The 22497-nt window shown below is 41.0% G+C and overlaps 1 protein-coding gene across 1 annotated transcript in view; it reads right to left on the bottom strand.

Moving 5' to 3' along the window:
• The window catches only part of kcnh8 (potassium voltage-gated channel, subfamily H (eag-related), member 8), a 29580-nt gene extending 7692 nt beyond the window's left edge, over positions 1-21888 (bottom strand). Inside the window, exons 1-11 of the mRNA XM_058404405.1 lie at positions 21661-21888; positions 20679-20807; positions 19784-19914; positions 18910-19144; positions 18533-18690; positions 14328-14535; positions 10659-10862; positions 7454-7653; positions 5741-5990; positions 4783-4997; positions 85-212 (exon numbers count right to left, since the gene is read on the bottom strand). Of these exons, the coding sequence (XP_058260388.1) occupies positions 85-212; positions 4783-4997; positions 5741-5990; positions 7454-7653; positions 10659-10862; positions 14328-14535; positions 18533-18690; positions 18910-19144; positions 19784-19914; positions 20679-20807; positions 21661-21790 (1988 nt within the window). The 5' untranslated portion in view covers positions 21791-21888. The remainder of the gene's footprint in view (positions 1-84; positions 213-4782; positions 4998-5740; positions 5991-7453; positions 7654-10658; positions 10863-14327; positions 14536-18532; positions 18691-18909; positions 19145-19783; positions 19915-20678; positions 20808-21660) is intronic.
• Positions 21889-22497: the final 609 nt, after the last annotated feature.

Raw genomic sequence — 22497 nt, 5'->3', positions numbered from 1 at the left:
TCACTACATTTCATACTGTGTATGATTGTATGATGACTGTGTGTGTGTGCGTGTGTGTGTGTGTGTGTGTGTGTGTGTGCGCACCTGGGACTGAGATTAGAGAGGTCAGGTTTGGTAACTGCGTTGTGTTGAATGTGAAGTTCTTCTACATGTCGAAGAGAGTGTGTGGTTACACTGTGCTGGCTCAAGCTACCATTTGTCCTTCTCTCCACCTATGAGGTAAAGATCGCTTATAGTTATTATGCCATGGCTGATGAAGATGGCTGGGTCGTCACCCATTTACCCCACTGAGAGAGCTCTAATGTCGTAGTTTGGGGGGGGGAGATGGGGGGTGTTACTAACTGTCTCGGACCCTGTCTAGCATGTGGATGCGCTAAACTTCTCCTTCAGAGACCTAACTACAATACACTTATCACAGGTAAAATTACTGCTAACATTTCTTTCATGCCCCTTAAAAAGCACCTGAATCATCCTCAACATGCCCCCTACCTCTAATTTGTTAGGTGCTAGTTGATCATGTGTATTAACAAATTAATTATGTTTATAATTGATGATGGCACAAGCATAGGTGTGAAACAGTAGAATAGTCTATAGGTGTGCAAATATGTGCGCTTGGTGCTCTGCCATCCGAGGTGAATTCCCTAACCATGCACTAACCACAAATAGTTCACTTTATGCCTGAGAAAGTAGATTGTTCTTTCTGTAGACATAACCGATGAAACTAGAGTAATTTTCCCCTTTTAAATAATTGAAGCTCTTTCTTCTTGTAATTGAAAGAGTGCCAGATTCCGCTAAAGAAGTCAACTAGCCCTTGCTCGGTTCCTTTTCAGCTCTCACTTCGTACAAGACTATGACTGTTTCTCCACTTTCACTTCTCCCTCCACCATTATGGCTTCAGGGAGGTGGAAAAGAAGGCTCATTGTTATGATGAGTGTCATATTATCATTCCCTCTTTTTGGTGCTACAGTACCCTTAGCCACCCATTGTTAGACAAATGAGCCAAGAGATGGATCCTCGTTAGGGAAATGAGCTCAGAGCTATTAGAGTCTACACAGTTTTGTAAGCACCAGTTTTGTAAGTAGTGCATTGAGTGACAAGAATACATGCCTGTGTGTCCATGGACTTGGAGAATAAGCTGATTACCTGATTAGTGATACACACGAGCACGAAACACACATTAATATATCTTGACATCATTATTCATCTTTATCTCTAAAGTCCACCGGTAACACACATGGACTGCTATGGATTGTTTTTTACATTAAAAAGAAATCTCATTCCTCTGTCCCTCCATCAGACCCATTTAGAAACGGACTTAACAAGACAATATCCTGTCCATGTCATGATACACGATATTAGCAAAAGTTTTGGGACACCCCTCCAAATCATTGACAACTCCATATTACATTCATGTGCATGTAAAGGCAGACGTCCCAAAACTTTTGGCAATATAGTGTATAAACAATAGGACAGATGCAGAGGATACAGTCACAGTTATTTATGTCTAGGTATTTCACACAAATACCTTAACATAAATTCATTAGAAGTTTTTTTTTCTTACATAACAGTCTAGCTAATTAGTATTCAGACCCCTAGGGCTTTTATTTAATACTGCAGCAAAATTAACTAGGAATAAAACCAGCACAAAAAATACACACATTCTATAAACATCAACAATGGCTTTGTGAGTGATTTCAATGATAATACTGGAAATATCAGGCAAAATATTCAGACTGTTCATTTAACCCACACTTACCTACACGTTTCTTTAAACAGGGGAACACCACAAGCTCTTATAAAAATAATCAGTTCTTCTTTTAACTATAGTGATGTACCTAAACCTTTTAAACAGGTGGTTATTAGACCCCTGATTAAAAAACCTGACCTGAACCAGTGTCAGCTGTCCAACTGTAGGCAGAGATGCATTGTGGGAAGTGGAGTTTAGTGCAGATTCTGACCTTGATATGGAATCTGGACAAAATGTCTAAACATTCCCCACCGGGGTACTGGGTGTTCATGCCCAGCAACTTCAAAACATTGTTACAGCACTGGAACAAATCATCTGGGTTTGTAGGGGTCAACCTCAAGCCCTCCACCACAACATACATTGTAAAATGTGTGTAGCCCAGTTCCCTCCTTGAACTCATCCACTTCCACAATGAATATCATTTTGCTTAAGTTGTGATAGAAAAATATCCATGCTGTATGGTTTAGAGACAGTGTTACTGTGGAAGAGACAGGAGTCAGAGCTGGAGGTAGCAGAGCTGAAGATGTTGAGGTTCTCTTTGGGAGCGACACGGTTGGACAGGATTAGGAACGAGTACAACAGAGGGACGGCTTATGTTGGATGTTTGGGGGACAAAGTTAGGGAGGACAGATTAAGATGGTTTGGACATGTTCAGAGGAGGGAGAGTGAGTATATTGGTAGGAGAATGTTGGACATGGAGCTGCCAGGCAGGAGGCAAAGAGGAAGGCCAAAGAGGAGGTATATGGATGTAATAAATGAGGATATGAAGCTAGTGAGTGCAAGTGTTGAGGATGGAGAAGATAGGGATAGGTGGAGAGAGATGATTCACTGTGGAGACCCCTGAAGGGAAAAGCCAAAAGAAGAAGAAGATTTTGCCTAACAAGTATGAAGGTTCTGCTGGAAAATGTAAAGGATTCCTCACACAATTTGCAATTATGTTTGGCTGGAGACAGACCAAATCAAAGATAAATGTATAAATCTTTGGCCACAACCACAAAGCTCATGGGGTAGCTTCATTCATGGGGTAGCTCTGTGGTCCTTAAAAGGACAACCTAAGATGCTCAAGTGGTCAGTCAAAGCCACATAATCTTTCCAAATTGGAAAGAATTGCTTTGCCGCAGCCCTCATACTCTATCATCTAGATCTTCCGCTGTACTTCGCCATTGAAGTCAGTGCAGAGAGTGGAGCAGGGGGCAGTATTAACTCAATTTGGTACTCAAACTTGGTAATCCAATGCTTTCTTTACTAGCCATTAAAGTAGCCTGAGAAGAGTGGTGTGATTGGCTGAAAGGTACAAAACATTCATTCCTCATCCTAAATAACCAAAGTTCAATGAAACTATTAAATCCATGTTAAGCCAGATGTGCTCTCTTCTGTGCCACAAAGACCAAAGAGCTCATCGTGGACTTCCGGAAATCTAACAGCAGCAGACACTCCCCTACCTACATCGACAGGTCTAAAGTAGAGCGTGTCTCCAGTTTTAAGTTCCTGGGTGTCCACATCTCTGAGGATCTGTCTTGGCATCTGAACACCTCAACTCTGGTTTGGAAGGCGCAACAGCGTCTTTACTTCCTAAGAAGATTAAAAAAGGTTCACCTATCCCCCAAGATCCTGACCAATTTTTACCGCTGCATCATTGAGAGCATCTTGACAAGCTCCAGCACAGTGTGGCATGGCAGCTCCACGGTGTGTGAAAAGAATTCACTGCAAAGGGTGGTGAAAACCGCCCAACGCATCATTGGCACCCAACTACCTGCCATTGAGCCTCTTCACTACAGTAGATGTCTGTGCAGAGCACACAAAATCATCAAGGACTCCTCCCACCCGAGTCACAAACTGTTCAACCTCCTTCCATCCAGGAGGAGATACAGGTCCATCTGCACTAGAACCAGCAGGTTCAGGGCCAGTTTTTTCCCTACAACCGTAATCTTCTGAACTTTACACTACACCGGTAGGACACTCATGTCTCACTAATACTTCACCACCTTGCAGTTCTGCTCCACCCTGTACATTCTGCTATAATATAATTATAATATTTTCTTTGTGTAATATAATTATAATGTACATATTGTCCACTTCATAGATTACACCTAGTTTATCTATCTGTCTATCTGTACATACAATGTACATAATGCACACATTTTTGCACAATATATAATTACACAACACTTTATCTGCTGTAAATACAACTTGCACATACTTCTCTATGCACATTCTGTCATAGCCTTATTTATTGATGTACATATTTACATATTTATCTGCACTTGTTCAATCTATCATCAATTCTGTTATCAGTCTGAATCTATCATCTCATAATCATCAAATGACCTCAAACCCAAATGTCATCAGTGTATAACAAAGCCAAAAGAATCGGTCTTGCCAATCCAATACATTCAGAGGGGACTGTATATACCCAAGAGCATGAGGAAGAATGTCCTCCAATGAGTCCACACCTCATGTCTCCTTAAACCAATCCCACAATGGATCACTTTCCATATTACAAGACAATGCCGACAGGGATGAACAAACCTTGATCCAAGAGGTTCAACTGAACCCCAAGACAACAAAGGAACTGGTGAGGTCATTAGGTCATCAGTTACCAATTTACGTACACCCACTATCAAGAGAGTCCTACATCTGTGTCCATTGTCCTGGCATTAAAAAAAAAAAAAGCCAGAGTGAGGTTTGCAGGTGATCACCAGGACAAAGATCTAGACTTTTGCTTCCATTCATTAGCCTTGTTGGTCAGTTAATGTTTTTCTCTATAACATCTCAACATAACATTTTGTCATGCATGTTCCCAGCATTGTGTGCTACACATGTCTCACTATTCTATTGTCTGTCATAAATGAGAAACTTGTGGCTGTTTCTCTTTACTTTCTACCTATTTGTCTACTTCTAGCTGTACCACTACTAGTAAGGTAATATATTAAATATGTAACGTAAGAACAATAAAGAAGAATAATTATTGTTTTCAAATGAGGCTTCCCAGGGATATGGGCTGAGGAGATTAAAAACAAAGATGTATGGCTTACATAGCTCTCTTGCTCCTCTCTGAGGTTGTAGGTAAGGTCTTGAGTGATGTCCTGGACAAAGTGGTGGGAGTACTCAGGGTACAGGTCCAGCACCTCATACAGTCCCCTCAGATTAATGCACTGCAAATCACAATATGTCAGTGCTTTCACGTCTGCACTGGTCTTTATCACCCAGTTTTCCACAGACAAGTTGGCCCCAATCAGGTCCCCTTTACCTGTATATGCAGACATGTGTACAATAAAGTGATGGTCAGTTAGTAAGAGAATATTTAATGGAGTTGAAAATCGAAAATAAATGATTATTCCAGAATCTGCAGACATACTAAACATCATCATCGTGCTTGAGGGGTGTATTATGATCTGATGATTTGTATCTCTCCCTTATGTTCAGTGAAAAGCACATGCTAGTGGAGAGACAGTATAATGGACTTACCTCAGTGTCAGACTGACCACAAGACATGCATACACATGATACTGGGATTAGATCTGAACACTTCTACCACTATCTACTATGACCTGCAAAATGTTTGATGTGATAGAGAGCATGAACCATGGCCAAAAGTTTGTGGACACCTGATCATTACCCCCCACATATGTACTATTTTCCATTTCAAATAAATTCTCCTTTGGTGTTATAATCAGCTCCATTTTTCTTTGAAGGCTTTCCACTAGATTTTGGATTAGTGATCATTCATCTACAAGAGCATTAATGAGATCAGACACTGATGTTGAGGAGGTCTGGGGTTCAGTCAGGGCTCTGTGCAGGACACTCCAGTTCTTCCACTTCAACCTTCACTTCTATACCATGTCTTCATGGAGTTCAGTGTTTTGTGCACAGGGGCATGAACATTTTGAGGAGGAACCACATATGGGTGTGATGGTCAGTTGTCCACACATTTTCATGTATATGCAAGGTACATAAACATGCATGGGCACATTATGTAAATGAGCTACTAACCAAGAATAGCGAGCACCATGCCATCCTTAAGCACCTCCATAGAGCCAGAGCAGACAAAGAAGAGGGCCTGCAGAGCATCTCCTTGTCGCAAGAGATATTCTCCAGGAGCGCAAAATGATGTCTTTATGTGCAGCGACAGAGAGCGCAGACAACCACGGCTCAGAGATGAGAACACAGCCAGTTCCAGAATTTCCTTATTCAGGTGCATGGCGATGTCTGAACGCAACTCATCAGGGAAGTCCTTCAGGAGCTAGACCAAGAGAAATAACACTTACACCATGAAAGCACCAATCAACCGACTATACTGGGTAAATATAATAATACAGAGTTCTGTATCAGTTCTGTTATGGATATGTACAGATGGGGCGCTGTGCTTTCCTAACAAAGAGTCCAGTGATGCTTCACTCTTCTCTTCATCCATCAGTCATCCTTCCAGCCTGACTGGAGTCTGTCACTGCCTGATCTTCACACTCATGGCTACGCTCTCATACCGTCACACTCCTCCTTCACTCTCTCACTTCCCTCCTGTCGGTGTGCCATCTATTATTCATAACCCTGTGATTTAGCAAGGTGTTTATATTCCATCTCATTTTTCCTCACTGCTCTTGCTTCCACTATAGAGTGTCTGGGTTCAAAGGCAGACTCTGCAGACTCTCTCATACACACCTTCGTTTCCTGGGAAATTTCTATTTCATTCAATTGACTATAAAAATCTTATTACCGTATATTAATACAAATATAGATAGATAGATAGATAGATAGATAGATAGATAGATAATGCTGTAATGTAAGTATTGCTTATTGATATGGGTTTAAACCTCAAGCTTTTTTATAATATTACATGATTAAGACAGTTATACAAGATTTGATCATGAGTCTGAATCAGCTATAAGACAATGATTTGAAAATTATTGACATCAGTATGATTAATATTTGATGATGCCTTTACTGAGGACAGTAAAAACAGAGATTTTTCCAACAGATCTGGAGACACTAGAGGGGTCTGGGCAACTCCTTCAAGTAGAAAATTGTAGACTTTTATATCCTTAGGATTGTGTACAGTTGGGCACAATTTGGAAGTTTTATTAATTTGCTAAGAAGTACGGTGGCCAAGAAGTTGCAAAACAAAATAACAAATCAGAAAACACAAGGACAATTCAGACAAAGCGGAAAAGCTAGGTATAGTTTGCGAATGGAGTTCTTTCCTCTGATTGGACGAGACAAGTCCAGCAGTAGCTGCAGCAGTAGGAAGAATTCCATTCACAAACTATACCTACCTTTTCCGCTTCTGTCTGATTCGTCCTTGTGTGTATGGATTAGTTATTTTGTTTTGCACTTCTCGGCCACCATAAAGTAGTTATATTGTAAATATTACTATATTACATAAATTACTATATTATTACATATACAGTAAATATTGCAGTGTTTTAGACACATGACAAACCTGACATTAAATTAATTTCATCAGACTTTTTATTGTTTATTACCTGAGTACATTTACCAATAACTTTTTAAAAAAAAACTTTTAACTGACTAATACTTTGATATATTAGCTATATTTTCATTGAGGTATAATTTCTCAGTACTTTGTCCAGTCCTGCTCATGTATCATGTGACTCTCTCAAAACTTAGCTATCAAGGACAAATAGCACACATGTGAGTGATGCAATGATTTTTTGGAACTCGACAAGCAAATCAGACAGAAAACGGTACCTCATTTGAGTCTATGCCATTGTTGACAGACCAGGTCGTCTGGAAGTACTCTAGCATGCGCTGTTTGAGGCTCTGAGGCAGGTGGTGCACTCTTATGAAGTCCTTCAAGTCTTTTGTTCGCATATGGTACGAGGACCAGCGTGAGTACATGCGCTGAATGATAGCTGTCACGTTACCGAATACGACAGCATGCATTAGTGCTGCCATAGAGAAAATCACACACACACACACACACAATGTTGCATTAATACTTATTATAGATTTGGTATGTATCTGGTTGTTTATTTGGAACACCTGAACATTTACACAATCGGTGCAATGCAGAAATCATGCAGATCAAGAGCTTCAGTTCCTGCTCACATCAAACATCTGAATGGAGGAAAAGTCCGATTTCTGTGATCTGAATGGTTGGTGGCAAGGATGTTGGTGCCAGATGGGCTGGTTAGAGTGTTTTAGAACCTGCTGATCTTCAACAGAAACCTTCAGAAACATTAGCGGAGCCTGTAGCTACAGACAGCAGTTTCTGAAAATCTCAAAGCAGTCCAACAATAACCATGCACCATAAATGTGCAAGGGTGCCGGAATTCCTAATGGAGTGGACAGTGAGTGTATATCATACAATGAGTCATCACATTAAAACCACCAGTCTAATCTCGTGAAGGTCTCCTTGTTCCACCAAAACACCTCTGATTCGTGAAGGCATGAATTTCACAAGACCTCTGAAGGTGTTCTGTGGAATTTGAAACCAAGTCCTGTAAGTTGTGAGGTGGAGCCTCCATAGATCTGACTTGTTTGTCCAGCACATCCCACAGATACTGATTGGATTTTGGAGAATTTGGAGGCCAAATCAACACCTTGAATTCTGTCATGTTCCTCTGCTGTTTTGCCGTCCTCCCATAGTGCATCCTGGTGCCATCTGTTCCCCAGGTAACTGATGAACATGCACCCAGCCTTCCATATGATATAAAAGTCTATCCTTCACTTCCCAGAGAGTCTTGGTCACCCATGACCCCTGTTGCCTGGTTGTTCTTCTTTAAACCATGTTTCGTAGGTAACCACTGCATACTGGGAACACTCCACAAGAACTGTTGTGTTGGAGATGCTCTGACCCAGCCATTTAGACATCACAATTTGGGTCAGATCCTTACACAAATGACTCTGTCCTACATTACATGCACTGAGAGGGTGGTATAGGGCAATGTGTACTTGGCATGGTCAGAAAGTCTTTGTGTTGGACTGTATGTTGTTTATACACTATATTGCCAAAAGTATTCGCTCACCCATCCAAATAATCAGAATCAGGTGTTCCAATCACTTCCATGGCCACAGGTGTATAAAATCAAGCACCTAGGCATGCAGACTGTTTTTACAAACATTTGTGAAAGAATGGGTCGCTCTCAGGAGCTCAGTGAATTCCAGCGTGGAACTGTGATAGGATGCCACCTGTGCAACAAATCCAGTCGTGAAATTTCCTCGCTCCTAAATATTCCACAGTCAACTGTCAGCTGTATTATAAGAACGTGGAAGTGTTTGGGAACGACAGCAACTCAGCCACGAAGTGGTAGGCCACGTAAACTGACGGAGCGGGGTCAGCGGATGCTGAGGCGCATAGTGTGAAGAGGTCGCCAACTTTCTGCAGAGTCAATCGCTACAGACCTCCAAACTTCATGTGGCCTTCAGATTAGCTCAAGAACAGTGCGCAGAGAGCTTCATGGAATGGGTTTCCATGGCCGAGCAGCTGCATCCAAGCCATACATCACCAAGTGCAATGCAATGCGTCGGATGCAGTGGTGTAAAGCACGCCGCCACTGGACTCTAGAGCAGTGGAGACGCGTTCCCTGGAGTGACGAATCGCACTTCTCCATCTGGCAATCTGATGGACGAGTCTGGGTTTGGCGGCTGCCAGGAGAACGGTACTTGTCTGACTGCATTGTGCCAAGTGTAAGTGTTTGGTGGAGGGGGGATTATGGTGTGGGGTTGTTTTTCAGGAGCTGGGCTTGGCCCCTTAGTTCCAGTAAAAGGATCTCTGAATGCTTCAGCATACCAAGACATTTTGGACAATTCCATGCTCCCAACTTTGTGGGAACAGTTTGGAGCTGGCCCCTTCCTCTTCCAACATGACTGTGCACCAGTGCACAAAGCAAGGTCCATAAAGACATGGATGACAGAGTCTGGTGTGGATGAACTTGACTGGCCTGCACAGAGTCCTGACCTCAACCCGATAGAACACCTTTGGGATGAATTAGAGCGGAGACTGAGAGCCAGGCCTTCTCGTCCAACATCAGTGTGTGACCTCACAAATGCGCTTCTGGAAGAATGGTCAAAAATTCCCATAAACACACTCCTAAACCTTGTGGACAGCCTTCCCAGAAGAGTTGAAGCTGTTATAGCTGCGAAGGGTGGACCGACGTCATATTGAACCCTATGGATTAGGAATGGGATGTCACTTAAGTTCATATGTGAGTCAAGGCAGGTGAGCGAATACTTTTGGCAATATAGTGTATGTTATTGTGGCAAAAGGTAATAGTGTGGAACAGTCAGCTTCAGACAGAGGGTGTGACATTTCAACAAGGAAAGGTCATGAATTACTCCTCATTCCACACCTCAGCCTATTTAAACATGGCGTAAAATGAATAGAAAAATCTTTTGTATATTATAATTGCTGCTGAATATAATCAGACAGTGTGAGGGGGTCTGGGGTTCAGACTTCCTCAGTCAGGGCTCTGTGCAGGACACTCCAGTTCTTCATTCCACATCATGTCTTCATGAAGCTCTGGGGCTTTGTGCTGAAACAGGGTTTGGACTCTACAGGATACAGAGATGGAGGTAGCTCAAGTGGTTAAGGCTCTGGGTCTTTGACCAGAAGATCGGGCACTGCCACGCTGCCACTGTTGGGCGCTGCATCATGGTTGATCCTGCACTCTGACCACAACCCCCAAGGATAGGATGTGCGAAGAAAGAATTTCACTGTGCTATAATGTATATAAATAAAGACAACTTAATTTATACAACCGTCTGCTTATCAAATTTGTGGCAAAAGTTTGGGGAAGAAGAACATATTTGTGTTGCAGTCAGACATTCACTGACATTTGTCCATATAGTGAACTTAGACACTTCCTTACCTTTTTTCCATGCATGATGCCCAAAAGTAACATAATCATGCTTCAAGTGCACAAAGATTCCAAAATCATAAACACACACCCACCTCCAATAAGCATTGTGCAAATAGAGAAGATCTTCTCAGCATCGGTATTAGCCGAGACATTGCCGAAGCCCACACTCGTCAGACTGCTGAGAGTGAAGTAAAGTGAAGCGATGTAGACACTGCGCAATGATGGACCACTGTTAGCTGAGCCGTTCACTGTGGAATAAGGAAGTTCCAAACGCTTTCCCAGCTCATGTAGCCAACCTATTGGAGTTTGTGAGGATGATAATCACAAGGGCTGATGTTAATTCTTCATGTTGCTCTGACACTACTAAATAAAACAGTTTTATTGTATATCTTTTTAACAGTGAGAAATGTAGGATGGCAAACCAGGTTCCCTGGAGGACACGAAGAAGATAGATGAAAGGGAACCTTTAGGGCAAAAATTTATAAGAGATAGATTGACAACTTCTTGACTGCTCAACTTGACTCCCTGGCTGCTCTTACGTAAAAACACTAGAAATGTTCATTATTCTTCACTGAATCAACAAAAAGTGGCTGAGTGGTGTCAAGTACCATTACAAATCTTTGGGGAAACAGGGATAATTACCCGGTCACGATAATTACCTGGTCATTTTTGTTTTAGCTGTGTTTAAATTGGGCAACCGCTTACTGCAGAACCACCATACAGAACTTTGCTTTCAAGAAATAATAGTGGTAATGTTAATGACACATGAATGAGCACCAACAAGGTCAGGCAAGGTACAGCAAGTACCCGCTTAGGGATTATTCAAATACACACTTTCCATGAGTTCTCAGACTCTAAATCAAATCTGTAATTGTAAATTTTCCTAACCAACAGTCTACAATGCCACAGAAGGCAAACTACCTCCATAATCTAATGCAAATAATGCTGTCTTTTTTGTTGAAAACTCTCAGTGACCCAGTTCAATATATACTGTATGGATTCCTATTGGATGGTGATGCAACATGAACTCAAATGGACCTTCTGCTGGGTCAGTCTGTGGTCACTTGGAATGAGAACACACCTGAAGAGATCCTGAAGGAAAGCCCATTAACCTCCTCATGGACATGATGGGGGTCACCCTGGACAGGGTTCTCATGGATGACTTGGTTAATTCCCCCTGGTGTTTCAGCAGGGGATTGTTTATATCCTGTGCCATGTGTCTGCTTATGTTTACTGTTCTCACGTGTTTGCCCCACCCCATCCTCTTGTTTCACTAATTGCCTCCCCAATTTATACCCGTTGTCTTGCGTGTGTTGTTTGCTGAGTCCTCCTCATCGTGTGCTATTTGTTACTCGGTGTTTTCTGTATTTATGTCGTTGTTTTTTGTATTTTAGTTCCTAGTTCTGCTCTCATGTTTCCCAGTATCTGTTCATTTTGTTATTTTATAATAAACCCCTGCACTAATTTTTAGTCTGATTTCCCCCCTGCCTGCCACACTGTATCCTGACAAATATTGGAATATAAACATTATTTATTTATTTATTGTCTGGCAGGATTCATCTGTATTCATTTAAAATGTATCTATCTATCTATCTATCTATCTATCTATCTATCTATCTATCTATCTATCTATCTATCTATCTATCTATCTATCTGCAGTATCTATAGTTCTACATTATCTCCTTCTCTCTATCTATATATTTATTATATTTTCCCCTAATTAGTGACTCTGATTAAGTTCCATGTTTTCACTGCTCAGTTGCCAATAATTCTGTTGTACTGTTATCATTATGCTGAAAGTTTTAATGTGGAGTTTTCATTGTCCTTGTTTTAGTCCTTCTAGTTTTTTTGGTCCTTTTCCAGTCTTGTTTGTTCACTTGCATCTGAATCCCTGGATTTTGTGACAGAAACCTTGAAGAGCATCTTTAGCACCACGCATTTATATTCATCCTCTGGCCCAGCTCTGCTTTTCTCTTCCTTTCCTTTGCTCTCTCGCTGTGTGAGTGTGTGTGTGTGAGTATGAGTGTGTGTGTGTGTGTGTGTGTCTCTCTCTCTGTCTCTCTCTGTCTCTCTCTCTATCTAACCCTCTTCTGCCCCATCACCCCTCTCTCTGCTTTTCTCTCTGCCCCACTTTTATCTTTTCTTTCCTACAACAGGAACAATTTTATGCACATTGTCACTGTCATTGGAACAGCTTCCCAGTGAAGGGAAATTGCAGTGTTGCATCATATACAATTGCGTTCTTCAATTTTGCATCATCAGTTGAAGGAAGAACAACATACACTATATTGCCAAAAGTATTGGGACACCCCTCCAAATCATTAGATTCAGGTGTTGTTTTTCAGGGGTTGGGCTCGGCCCCTTAGTTCCAGTGAAAGGAACTCTTAATGCTTCAGCTTCATACCAAGACATTTTGGACAATTTCATGCTCTTTGTGGGAACAGTTTGGGGATGACCCCTTCCTGTTCCAACATGACTGCACACCAGTGACCAAAGCAAGGTCCATAAAGACATGGATGAGTGAGTTTGGTGTGGAGGAACTTGACTGGCCTGAGTCCTGACCTCAACCTCATAGAACACCTTTGGGATGAATTCGAGTGGAGACTGTGATCCAGGCCTTCTCATCCAACATCAGTGCTTGACCTCACAAATGCTCTTCTAGAGGAACGGTCAAAAATTCACATAAACACACTCCTAAACCTTGTGGAAAGCCTTCCCAAAAGAGTTGAAGCTGTTATAGCTGCAAAGGGTGGGCCAGGAAGGGGTCATCCCCAAACTGTTCCCACAAAGAGCATGAAATTGTTCATGAAGAGTTCCTTTCACTGGAACTAAGGGGCTGAGCCCAACCCCTGAAAAACAACACCTGAATACAATGATTTGGAGGAGTGTCCCAAAACTTTTGGCAATATATGTTAGTGAAAATATTTTAACGAGATAATCAGAGAAAACTCTTTTTAGTAGCACTATAGATTTTTTTTTATTCTGTCAGAGTATAACAGTTGCTTTATCACAGATTTTCTTTGTCAGCTTTTTTCAGACAATGGTTGCTATAGTAACTACTATCCCGAATGAACCTGGGTTCACTGATGGCACAAGGGGAGACAAAGGGATCTCCATCAGTTCAGATCAGAAAGCCCTCCTAGAAAATGCCCCTTATTTCAGGTTGGGCCTAATTACAGCTCGCTGAGAGGAAAGAGTGGAGCTGCTGCAGTAGATCAGTGAGGCATTTCTTCTGATTACCTCCTCTGTCAGGAGTCTCATGGGCCTTGTCATTTTCATATCTCTTCCTTTCATCTCCCCAAGCCATCCATCCATCCATCCATCCATCCCCCATGTGCTCCACACTAGTAGTATAATTATCCTGCAAGCTATTTGTCACTCAATCTCCTTTTATGTTGTGTTCTCTCTTTACTATACAATACTGATTGAATTATCTCACCAGGGGGTCTCTTAATTAGAATTGATAAATGTATTCAATGAGAACAGTTATTCAGAGCTGATCAGCTCAATCAGACAGGTGTAATTCTATTAAAGGAGGTTTTTATGCCACTCTGAATTTACTGTTGTGTCACTTCACCAAATTTTCTTTGCTTCTTATCAGTCAGCGAGGTGACGTGAAAGTAATTTCTGTGTACAACAAGAGAATGAAAAATTGAGGAAAAAGACACACGAGGAAAGTTTGGAGCTATTGCTGTGCTGGTTATCCGAAATATTCCAGTATAACTCAGATATATACAGATGTTTGAGCATAACTGTCTCACCGATATCCCAGGTGGTGTTCACCTTGCTGTCCATCTCCTTCTTTCCAATGATGTACCAGATGCAGGCCATCCAGTGAGCCAGCAGGGCGAACATGGACATGAGCAGGGTCAGCACCACGGTGCTGTGCTGAGAGTAGCGGTCCATTTTCTGCAGCAGGCGCAGCAGGCGCAGCAAACGTACCGTCTTTAACAAGTGCACAACTGAGACCTGTAACACAAAGGAAAAGCATCACTAATATAATGAGCTTTAAATGGATAAAGACTGAAACCACAGTCAGAGATGTTCTTCTAAAACACTTATTTCTTATATAATATAGTAAATATCATTCAGCAGTTTAAAATACAGTGAGGTTGTTTTTTATTAACCACAAAGATCCTCCTGGTGTCCAGTGGGGGTCAGGCTCCAGGTCTGAGGCTCAAATCTCATTAACACACAAGCATTAACAACATGGGCGGTCAAGGCTCATTGATGCATGTGGGGAGTGAAGACTGGCCCGTGTGATCCGATCCAACAGACGAGCTACTGTTGCTCAAACTGCTGAAGAAGTTAATGCTGGTTCTGATAGAAAGGGGTCAGAATACACAGTGCAGGACGGGTCAGGACTGTTTTAGCAGCAGACCGACACAATATTAGGCAGGTGGTCATAATGTTATGCTTGGTCGGTGTATAATATGAGGTTGTTGTCACATATAATTTCTTTATGATTAATACAGCAGTCATGAAATCATTCATTCAACTCATCAATGAACTGCATTCACATTAAATAAATACATAAAGTAGAGAAGTTAAAGATAAATACAGAAATACCCCTGATTAACATAAATAGTGCTAAAGGAAACAAAAACAAACATGTGGTGAAGCAAATGAGCAAAATCAACACACATAGACAAGCATGGATGTGTCTTGCTGCCTAAATATACATAAACATTTACAAATTCTTTGGAGCTTGATAGAACACCATAATAACACACTCACACACACACACACACCTTTCTGGCACGGTAGTCATGGCAGGAATCAGAACATTATATACAGTATGACACACGTATGCAGTCGCATATTATTTATGGCATACGACTGACATCGACACTAACCACATGGTCTAACACATGCTGTCGGTCAGCTTGTTACTCTGGTGCCCCAGGCAGAGTCTGTAAATAATACTCATTATATTGTACATTATTATAATCACAGTCCCTTTCCACACAAGGCAGGAATTCTCAAATCTCCCAGCAGACATAATGATCCACAGCATAACAGACGACCGTTCTTCATTCTACAATCAAATATTAACAAGGGGGATGATTAATAGGAGGCCATGGATCTCTATGGGTTTTTGCTCAAAGAATATTAGTGTTGAATAACTTTACTGCATATTAAGGACCCCATGTAGCATTCGGAGCTAACCTGTGCAGATTGTGACTTTGGTCAGATCTAGATTTTTCTTTGTTTTGTTTCTGTTGCCCTCTGGTGAGTTCTATCCACTCCTTCTTTACAGACGTATAAAGACCTGTATGTTGCTAGAGTTCAATTCAATTCAATTTTATTTGTGTAGCGCTTTTAACAATGGACATTGTCTCAAAGCAGCTTTACAGAACATAAGAAACATAGTACAAAAGTCCTAGATGTTAGACAAAATTGGGAAAACTCCCTTAGATGGTATGAGGAAGAAACCTTGAGAGGAACCAGACTCAGAAGGGCACCTCATCCTCATTTGGGTGACACCAGACAGTGTGATTATAAATTATTATAAACACAGAAGAGTGTGATTATGAACAATGTCCTTTCTACACTCATAAACAGTCAGTTGCAGTTGTGTGATGCAGATACAGCTTATGTAGAATGTTGTTGTTTGTATTAATTAGGAGGTTTTTTGACGTCCTCAAAGTCCACATTGGGTTGGCATCGTTGCTTTGAATACCTAAATCTAGAGTCAATGTTTCCATCCCTTTCCAAGAACTGTCTGTTCAATTGCCCCAGTGCTAATCAGATTGGAGTGGCCCTTCCTTCTATAGCTCAGTTAGTAGAGCGGCGGCCTGTAGGTGTTTACAAATTTACATCCTTCAGTCACTGGTTCAAATCTGGCTCGAAGGACGGCTCTGGGGTGGTGGGGGTGGCTCAATCAGTTAAGGTTCTGGGTTGAGGATCAGGGTCTCAGCCACTGTTGGGCCCTTGAGCAAGGCCATCAACCTTCACTGCTCCAGAGTGCTGTATCATGGGCTCTGACTCCAACCTCCATAGTTGGGGATATACGAAAAAAGAATTTCATTTTGCTCTAATGTATATGTGAGAAATATAGGAATCTATTTATCTATTTCAAAGAGCAATGAAATACATTGTATGCCTTCGGCTCACAGTTATTGATGGCTCAGATGTCTCCTACCTCCAGTGTGAGGCTATGCCTAAGCAAACACACTGACTGTGAATAGCAGGCCTAGGCCTTGATTCTGAGGCCACCAACACCCAACCTGACCAGACTGTAACCTGTGAACACACAACCTTGGGACAAGTCGATATGCAGAAATCAAATGCCCAAGATATCCCTCAAAACACCCTTTGAGACTGTAATGATTTTGCCTGTACAGATGGCTTGGAGATAAAGCCAGCTAAACCTGGATGTGAGACTTACCAAGTCTCCTAGTTTGTTTTTGGAGCTGGACCAGACCGCTGCAGTGCTTTCTTTAGTCTGACCCAACTGCATGGGGTCAAAATGGTCAGGATATTATTCCTTATTCCTTGGCAAGTTATGGATGAGGTGATCCAGGCTAAATCAATCATTTCAACAGGCCAGTAATCACTTCCTGGTTTCTCTTCCGTTGGGTTACAGTGAAGAGTTGTTCTCTAATTTCTTTCCCAGAAATTCTTCCCTTTTGCACTGGCTAGTTTCTGGGAATATTATTTTAGGAGATACTTGAACTGAAGTTTGCAGCCGGGGCTCGGTGTGAAATGAAGGCAAAGGAGAGCAGGTTAAACAATCCAGCTTGACCACATGGTTTTGCTATTCTCCTACCAGTGTCCTTTGGGCTTGCGTTGCCAGTTTGTTTCTCTCGCTGCAACTATGGGATCATGCAACGTGGTTCAAGTCATGAAAATGCAGGTTAGCCTTTTATCAAACACATGCTGTCATCAACTCCAAAACATGAAGCAAGGATCATAAATTTGTTACAGGCAGAAGGTTCGGCGATCAGACAATACAACAATGTAGGTATAAACCAAAATCCAAAAAACAGGCAACAAGGCAAGATCAGAATATCGGATACAAATGGAGTTAGGTTAAGGCACATTGAACATTACTTCATAACTGAGGAAGTGTCCATAATCTGTAGGGGACATGGTAGCTTAGTGGTTAAGGTGTGGGGCTACTGATTGTGAGTTCAAATCCCAGGTCCACCAAGCTGCCACTGCTGGGCCCCTGAGCAAGGCTCTTAACCCTTAACTGCTCAATTGTATAAAATGAAATAAATCGTAAGTCGCTCTGGATAAGGGTGCCAAATGCCAGAAATGTAAATGTAAATATTGGGTGCCGGAGTAACCTGGGAACAGAAAATCTGGAGACGGTGATCATCCTGCTGGACCGTTCTCCTGGGGATTGATCAGCTATGTTCATATGCTGCAATATGTTCTGTGTGTATGTGAAGATTCTGCTGGACTACATAAAAAGTACATTTAGAGCTGGACACAGTAACTCTAACTACAATTACTAGAATATCATGCAAATAAAAAAATGTCTGCAGACTGTTATATATAATAAACAGAGTGACCACATGATTTCTCAAAATAGCTAACCTCAAATCTTACATGGGTATAATACATGCCAAAGGAGAGTGGAAAAACGAGTGGTGCTGAGGACTGCTGCCTCTCTGCAGGAATTTACACCACAACAGGTCACCAAAAGATAATCAGATCAATCTAATATTCACAATTAGATCTGACATCTGACTTCTCACTGAATGTGTATGGTAAGTGATTAGACCATGTGGTGATGAAAGACACAGCTCATGTTTATGGATGTTTTAATAAAACTTAGAAATTAGTCCTCATCCCAAGGCCTCCCTCTCTCGAACACTCACACCTGATGATTCCTTAATGATACAATTTAGTGTTAGAAAGTAAATGTTTATTACTAGAATTAAAATAGATGTGCTGGACCAACGTGAGGCTTTCATGGACAGAACATGAGGTTTAAAATCAAATCAAAACTCACCACACTAACGTTGAAGGCATAGAGGAGATCGAAGGGCAGTGCAGCCACCAAGTCGATGATTAACCAGGTGGTCATGTAGTGGATGCAGATCTGCCGAGCATCGAAGATCACTTGTCCAGATGTGCTCACATATGTAGTGCGGAAGTTTAGCAAGATGTCTAGAGTGAGTACGAAAAAAGATGTTCATGTTAATCATCTTAAAGTGACGATAATCTATTGAGTACGATTAGCTAATCAAGGTAGGTTCTTTCAGGTAACTGCACTTGATGATGTTTTTGCATTTCGTCACTGAGTGGCTGAGGTTTTACAAGAAGAACCCTGAAAAAAATACGGATAAAACAATGATACAGGTAGATCACAACCCTGAGCTTCCTCACCGATGATAAACAGGATCTCCACGGCGATGTCACTCACAGTGGTGCTACGTGTCAAATCTTCATCACCAATAAAACACACATTGTATGGCACAGTCACAGCCACGTAGAAAGTGGCCAGCAGGATGAGCCAATCCCAGCCAGCCTTGAAGGTGCTGAAGTGGAGGAGGATAAACTTGGACTTCTTGGCATCTGCAACTTTGTACTCTGGCAGTGCTGGTGGATCACCGAAAACATTCTGGGAACCATGACCACAAAGATGGGAAAAGGGAGAGGTCACTAATTCGGCTGCAGGTTCATAGTCACATGTTTGTCTTGTTAATTTCTGCCTTTATCTGACAAGACACTTTCTCTCACTTCTGTCTTTATTTCAGAGAAACAACAGCAAGGGTGCAATGGGCCTGACTTATGTATTATGACAAATAAATAAATAATTTAAAAAATAAATAAATAAATAATTTGAATATAATTTAAGAATTCATTATTTAATTATTATAATAAATAATTTAAATATTAAAATATATGTAATAATTTTATAATTTTATATATTTTAAAAATAACAATTTAATAATATAATGTAATAATTTAATATGAAACCATATTTTTACAAATCATACTTTAATTAATAATAATAATAATAATAATAATAATAATAATAATAATAATTACCATTATTATTATTATTCTTGTTGTTTATTTTTTATTCTTGTGATTAATTAATTGATTGATTAGTTAATTAATATGGGTTTTCTTAAGACAGATGCATTTCAGAATCACACTGATTATCTCTCCACAACAGAAAGTCATTCATTTTCAATTTAGTGTCATTTTACAGGATTTAATTATTAAAACAATAAATTTGTCACCCTGGTGGTACCTTGTTGAGTTTGATTTTGTTTTGTTTCTGCCGGTTGTGGAGATGTCCTGAGATGTTATAGAGGACGGTGTTAGAGTGAACACGAGCAGTACCGAATGGAGATCCACCTTTCACCTGGCCGCGATGTCGCTCTGGAGAAGAGCAAGTACAGATAATATAAAAAAACCGAGATGCTTCAGATACGACATGAAAAATAGGTACAGCAGAAACCCCAGACACAAACATGTTCCAATAAATAACACAAACGCCAGAATTTTGGAAATAGGCCACGTCTTCTGAATGAAGGTGAATCCACTGCTGCTTTTCATAATCCTACCTGACATTTGTGTAATGAGGTTTGAAAAATATTCACCACATAATGGTTCCCACTACTATTCACCTTTCCTGTACAAACACCAGCGCTTTTATTCGGGGCAGTCATTTTGCTGCTGTTTAATGCAAAAGAAGAAGACAGCATGCTGTTATTTCTATTCAAATAGCGAAGAAGAGGATGGACTGATTTTTCTGCACATGTACGGCTGTAGGTTTGGACATTCGGATTGTTGTTACACAACAACAGGAGCAGAGTTTTCTATAACTGACCTATTTAAGTCCAAACTCAACATAATACTGAAACTCTGAAAATATTAATGCCAAAAGTAAATGGATAGAAAACGAGAGCAGTAAGAATGGGGATGTGGCACCTTAGTGGTTAAGGTGTTGGACTACTGATTGGAAGGTTGTGAGTTCAAATCCCAAGTCCATCAAACTGCCCCTGCTGGGCCCCTGAGCAAGACCCTTAACCCTCATTTGGTCAGATGTATAATTGTAAGTCCCTCTGGATGAGGATGTCAGGCTAAATGCAAAAAGAAACCAAAAAGTCCAGAGGTTCATGGAAGCTTGAAATACACCAGACCTTTCTTTTCAACTGGGATGGCTTTTGCTTTGGTGTCTGTGATGTCTTTGAATGAAGCCAGGAAGAGAACGACATCGCCTTTCTCATTCTTAATAGGCACAATGTCCAGAAGACACCAGAAAACACCACCTGCATTAGAGACAGAAAGACACTCTTAGAGATATCAGCCATAACATTGTGAGCAGTGAGAGGTGAAGTGAATAAGACTGATGATCTCCTCATCATGGCACCTGTTAGTAGGTGGGATATATTAGGCAGCAAGTCCTCAAAGTTGATGTGTTAGAAGCAGGAAAAATGGACAAGCGTAAGGATTTGAGCGAGTTTGACCAAAATGGCCAAATTGTGATGGCTAGACCACTGGATCAGAGCATCTCCAAAACTGCAGCTCTTGTGGGCTGTTTCCGGTCTGCAGTGGTCAGTATCTATCTAAAGTATCCTTTAAGCCCATGGAGGCTCCACCTCACAACTTGCAGGACTTAAAGGATCTGCTGCTAACATCTTGGTGCCAGATACCACAGCACACCTCAAGTGCAGTCCATTTCTCTATGGATCAGGGCAGCAAAAACACAACATTAGACAGGTAGTCATAATGTTATGCCTGATCAGTGTATTCCTTATGAGTGCAGTCAGCTAACCAGATCCTCTCCCATTAAATGAATGAAATTATTATCGTGTGTGTGTGTGTGTGTGTGTGTCAGAAACAGCCTGATACTAGGACACTTGGAGGAATCTGTTTGATTGCTCACAGCTTGTGATGTTCTTATCAAATCTCTCGTATCTACTTGAAAAAATCCTCACCATTACCGGGGATGGGAAAAAGTGAAAAATGCAAATGAGCGGTACTTTACAAACGTCTTGTTTTCTGTGGATGCTCCAGTTAGTTTCAATCACAAACAAAATAAAAATGAAGAATAATAGTGAGAGCTATAATTCTATTGGATATTATGAAGGATCTGGTTGAAAATATGTCACTCCTCCTTACCTTTCTTCTTGTAGAACATGATCTCCTCTTTAAGCTCGCTTCGCTCTTCCAGGGCAGAATCCACGCGCTGGATGGCATGTTCGCTGCTCTCGGGCCCGTAAAGAAACCTGCATGAACAGCTCTGCTGCATGACCTCAGTGCGTGCAAAACCTGTCAGCTCACAGAAGCCATCTGAACAGTAAACTATAGGAAACCCCTTTGCTACCTGTGCGTTAGCCAGGATGAAATTGCTGTCTGTGGAGAAGAACACACACATGTAGGAATCACAATGTGGACATGTAATCACAGCAGCAGAATCTACAACACACACACACACACACACACACTAAGACTGTGTTAGAGATGCTCTTGGGATAAAAATAATGATAGCTGCAAACCAAATCTACCGATTGAGATATACTTAATGCTTAAAACTAAGTATTCTAAGTATACATGGCTTGTAGTGTTTAGTATTTTGATATCGTAACCTATTAAATATTTTTTCCTTTGAAGTAGCTTACAGCTTTTAAACTTACATGCTCAGGTTTGTAGTAACAATTCAGCTTTGGGGTGGAATAAGCTTCGAGTAAACAGACTTTTATTTTGACACCATAACACTTAGCTAGCAAAAAAAACCAAAATGCTCTTCTCACGTATTATTCTCACAATCTCTATTTTACGCTATTTTTAAAAATGTAGAACAGGCATAGACTGGTTGCTAAATGCTAATGCTAACGATTTATCTGCATTTAAAAAAATGAACTAAACCTTAAACGCAACAACTTCAGTATAAAAGTTCTTTCTGTTCTCTCTCTTCTGCTGTGTTGAAAGATTAGGACTTCTTTCCTATCTTGGATA

Source organism: Hemibagrus wyckioides, linkage group LG12 (genome assembly GCF_019097595.1).
Source record: "Hemibagrus wyckioides isolate EC202008001 linkage group LG12, SWU_Hwy_1.0, whole genome shotgun sequence".
Taxonomy (NCBI): Eukaryota; Metazoa; Chordata; class Actinopteri; order Siluriformes; family Bagridae; genus Hemibagrus; species Hemibagrus wyckioides.
This window is presented reverse-complemented; position numbering and strand designations above follow the sequence as displayed.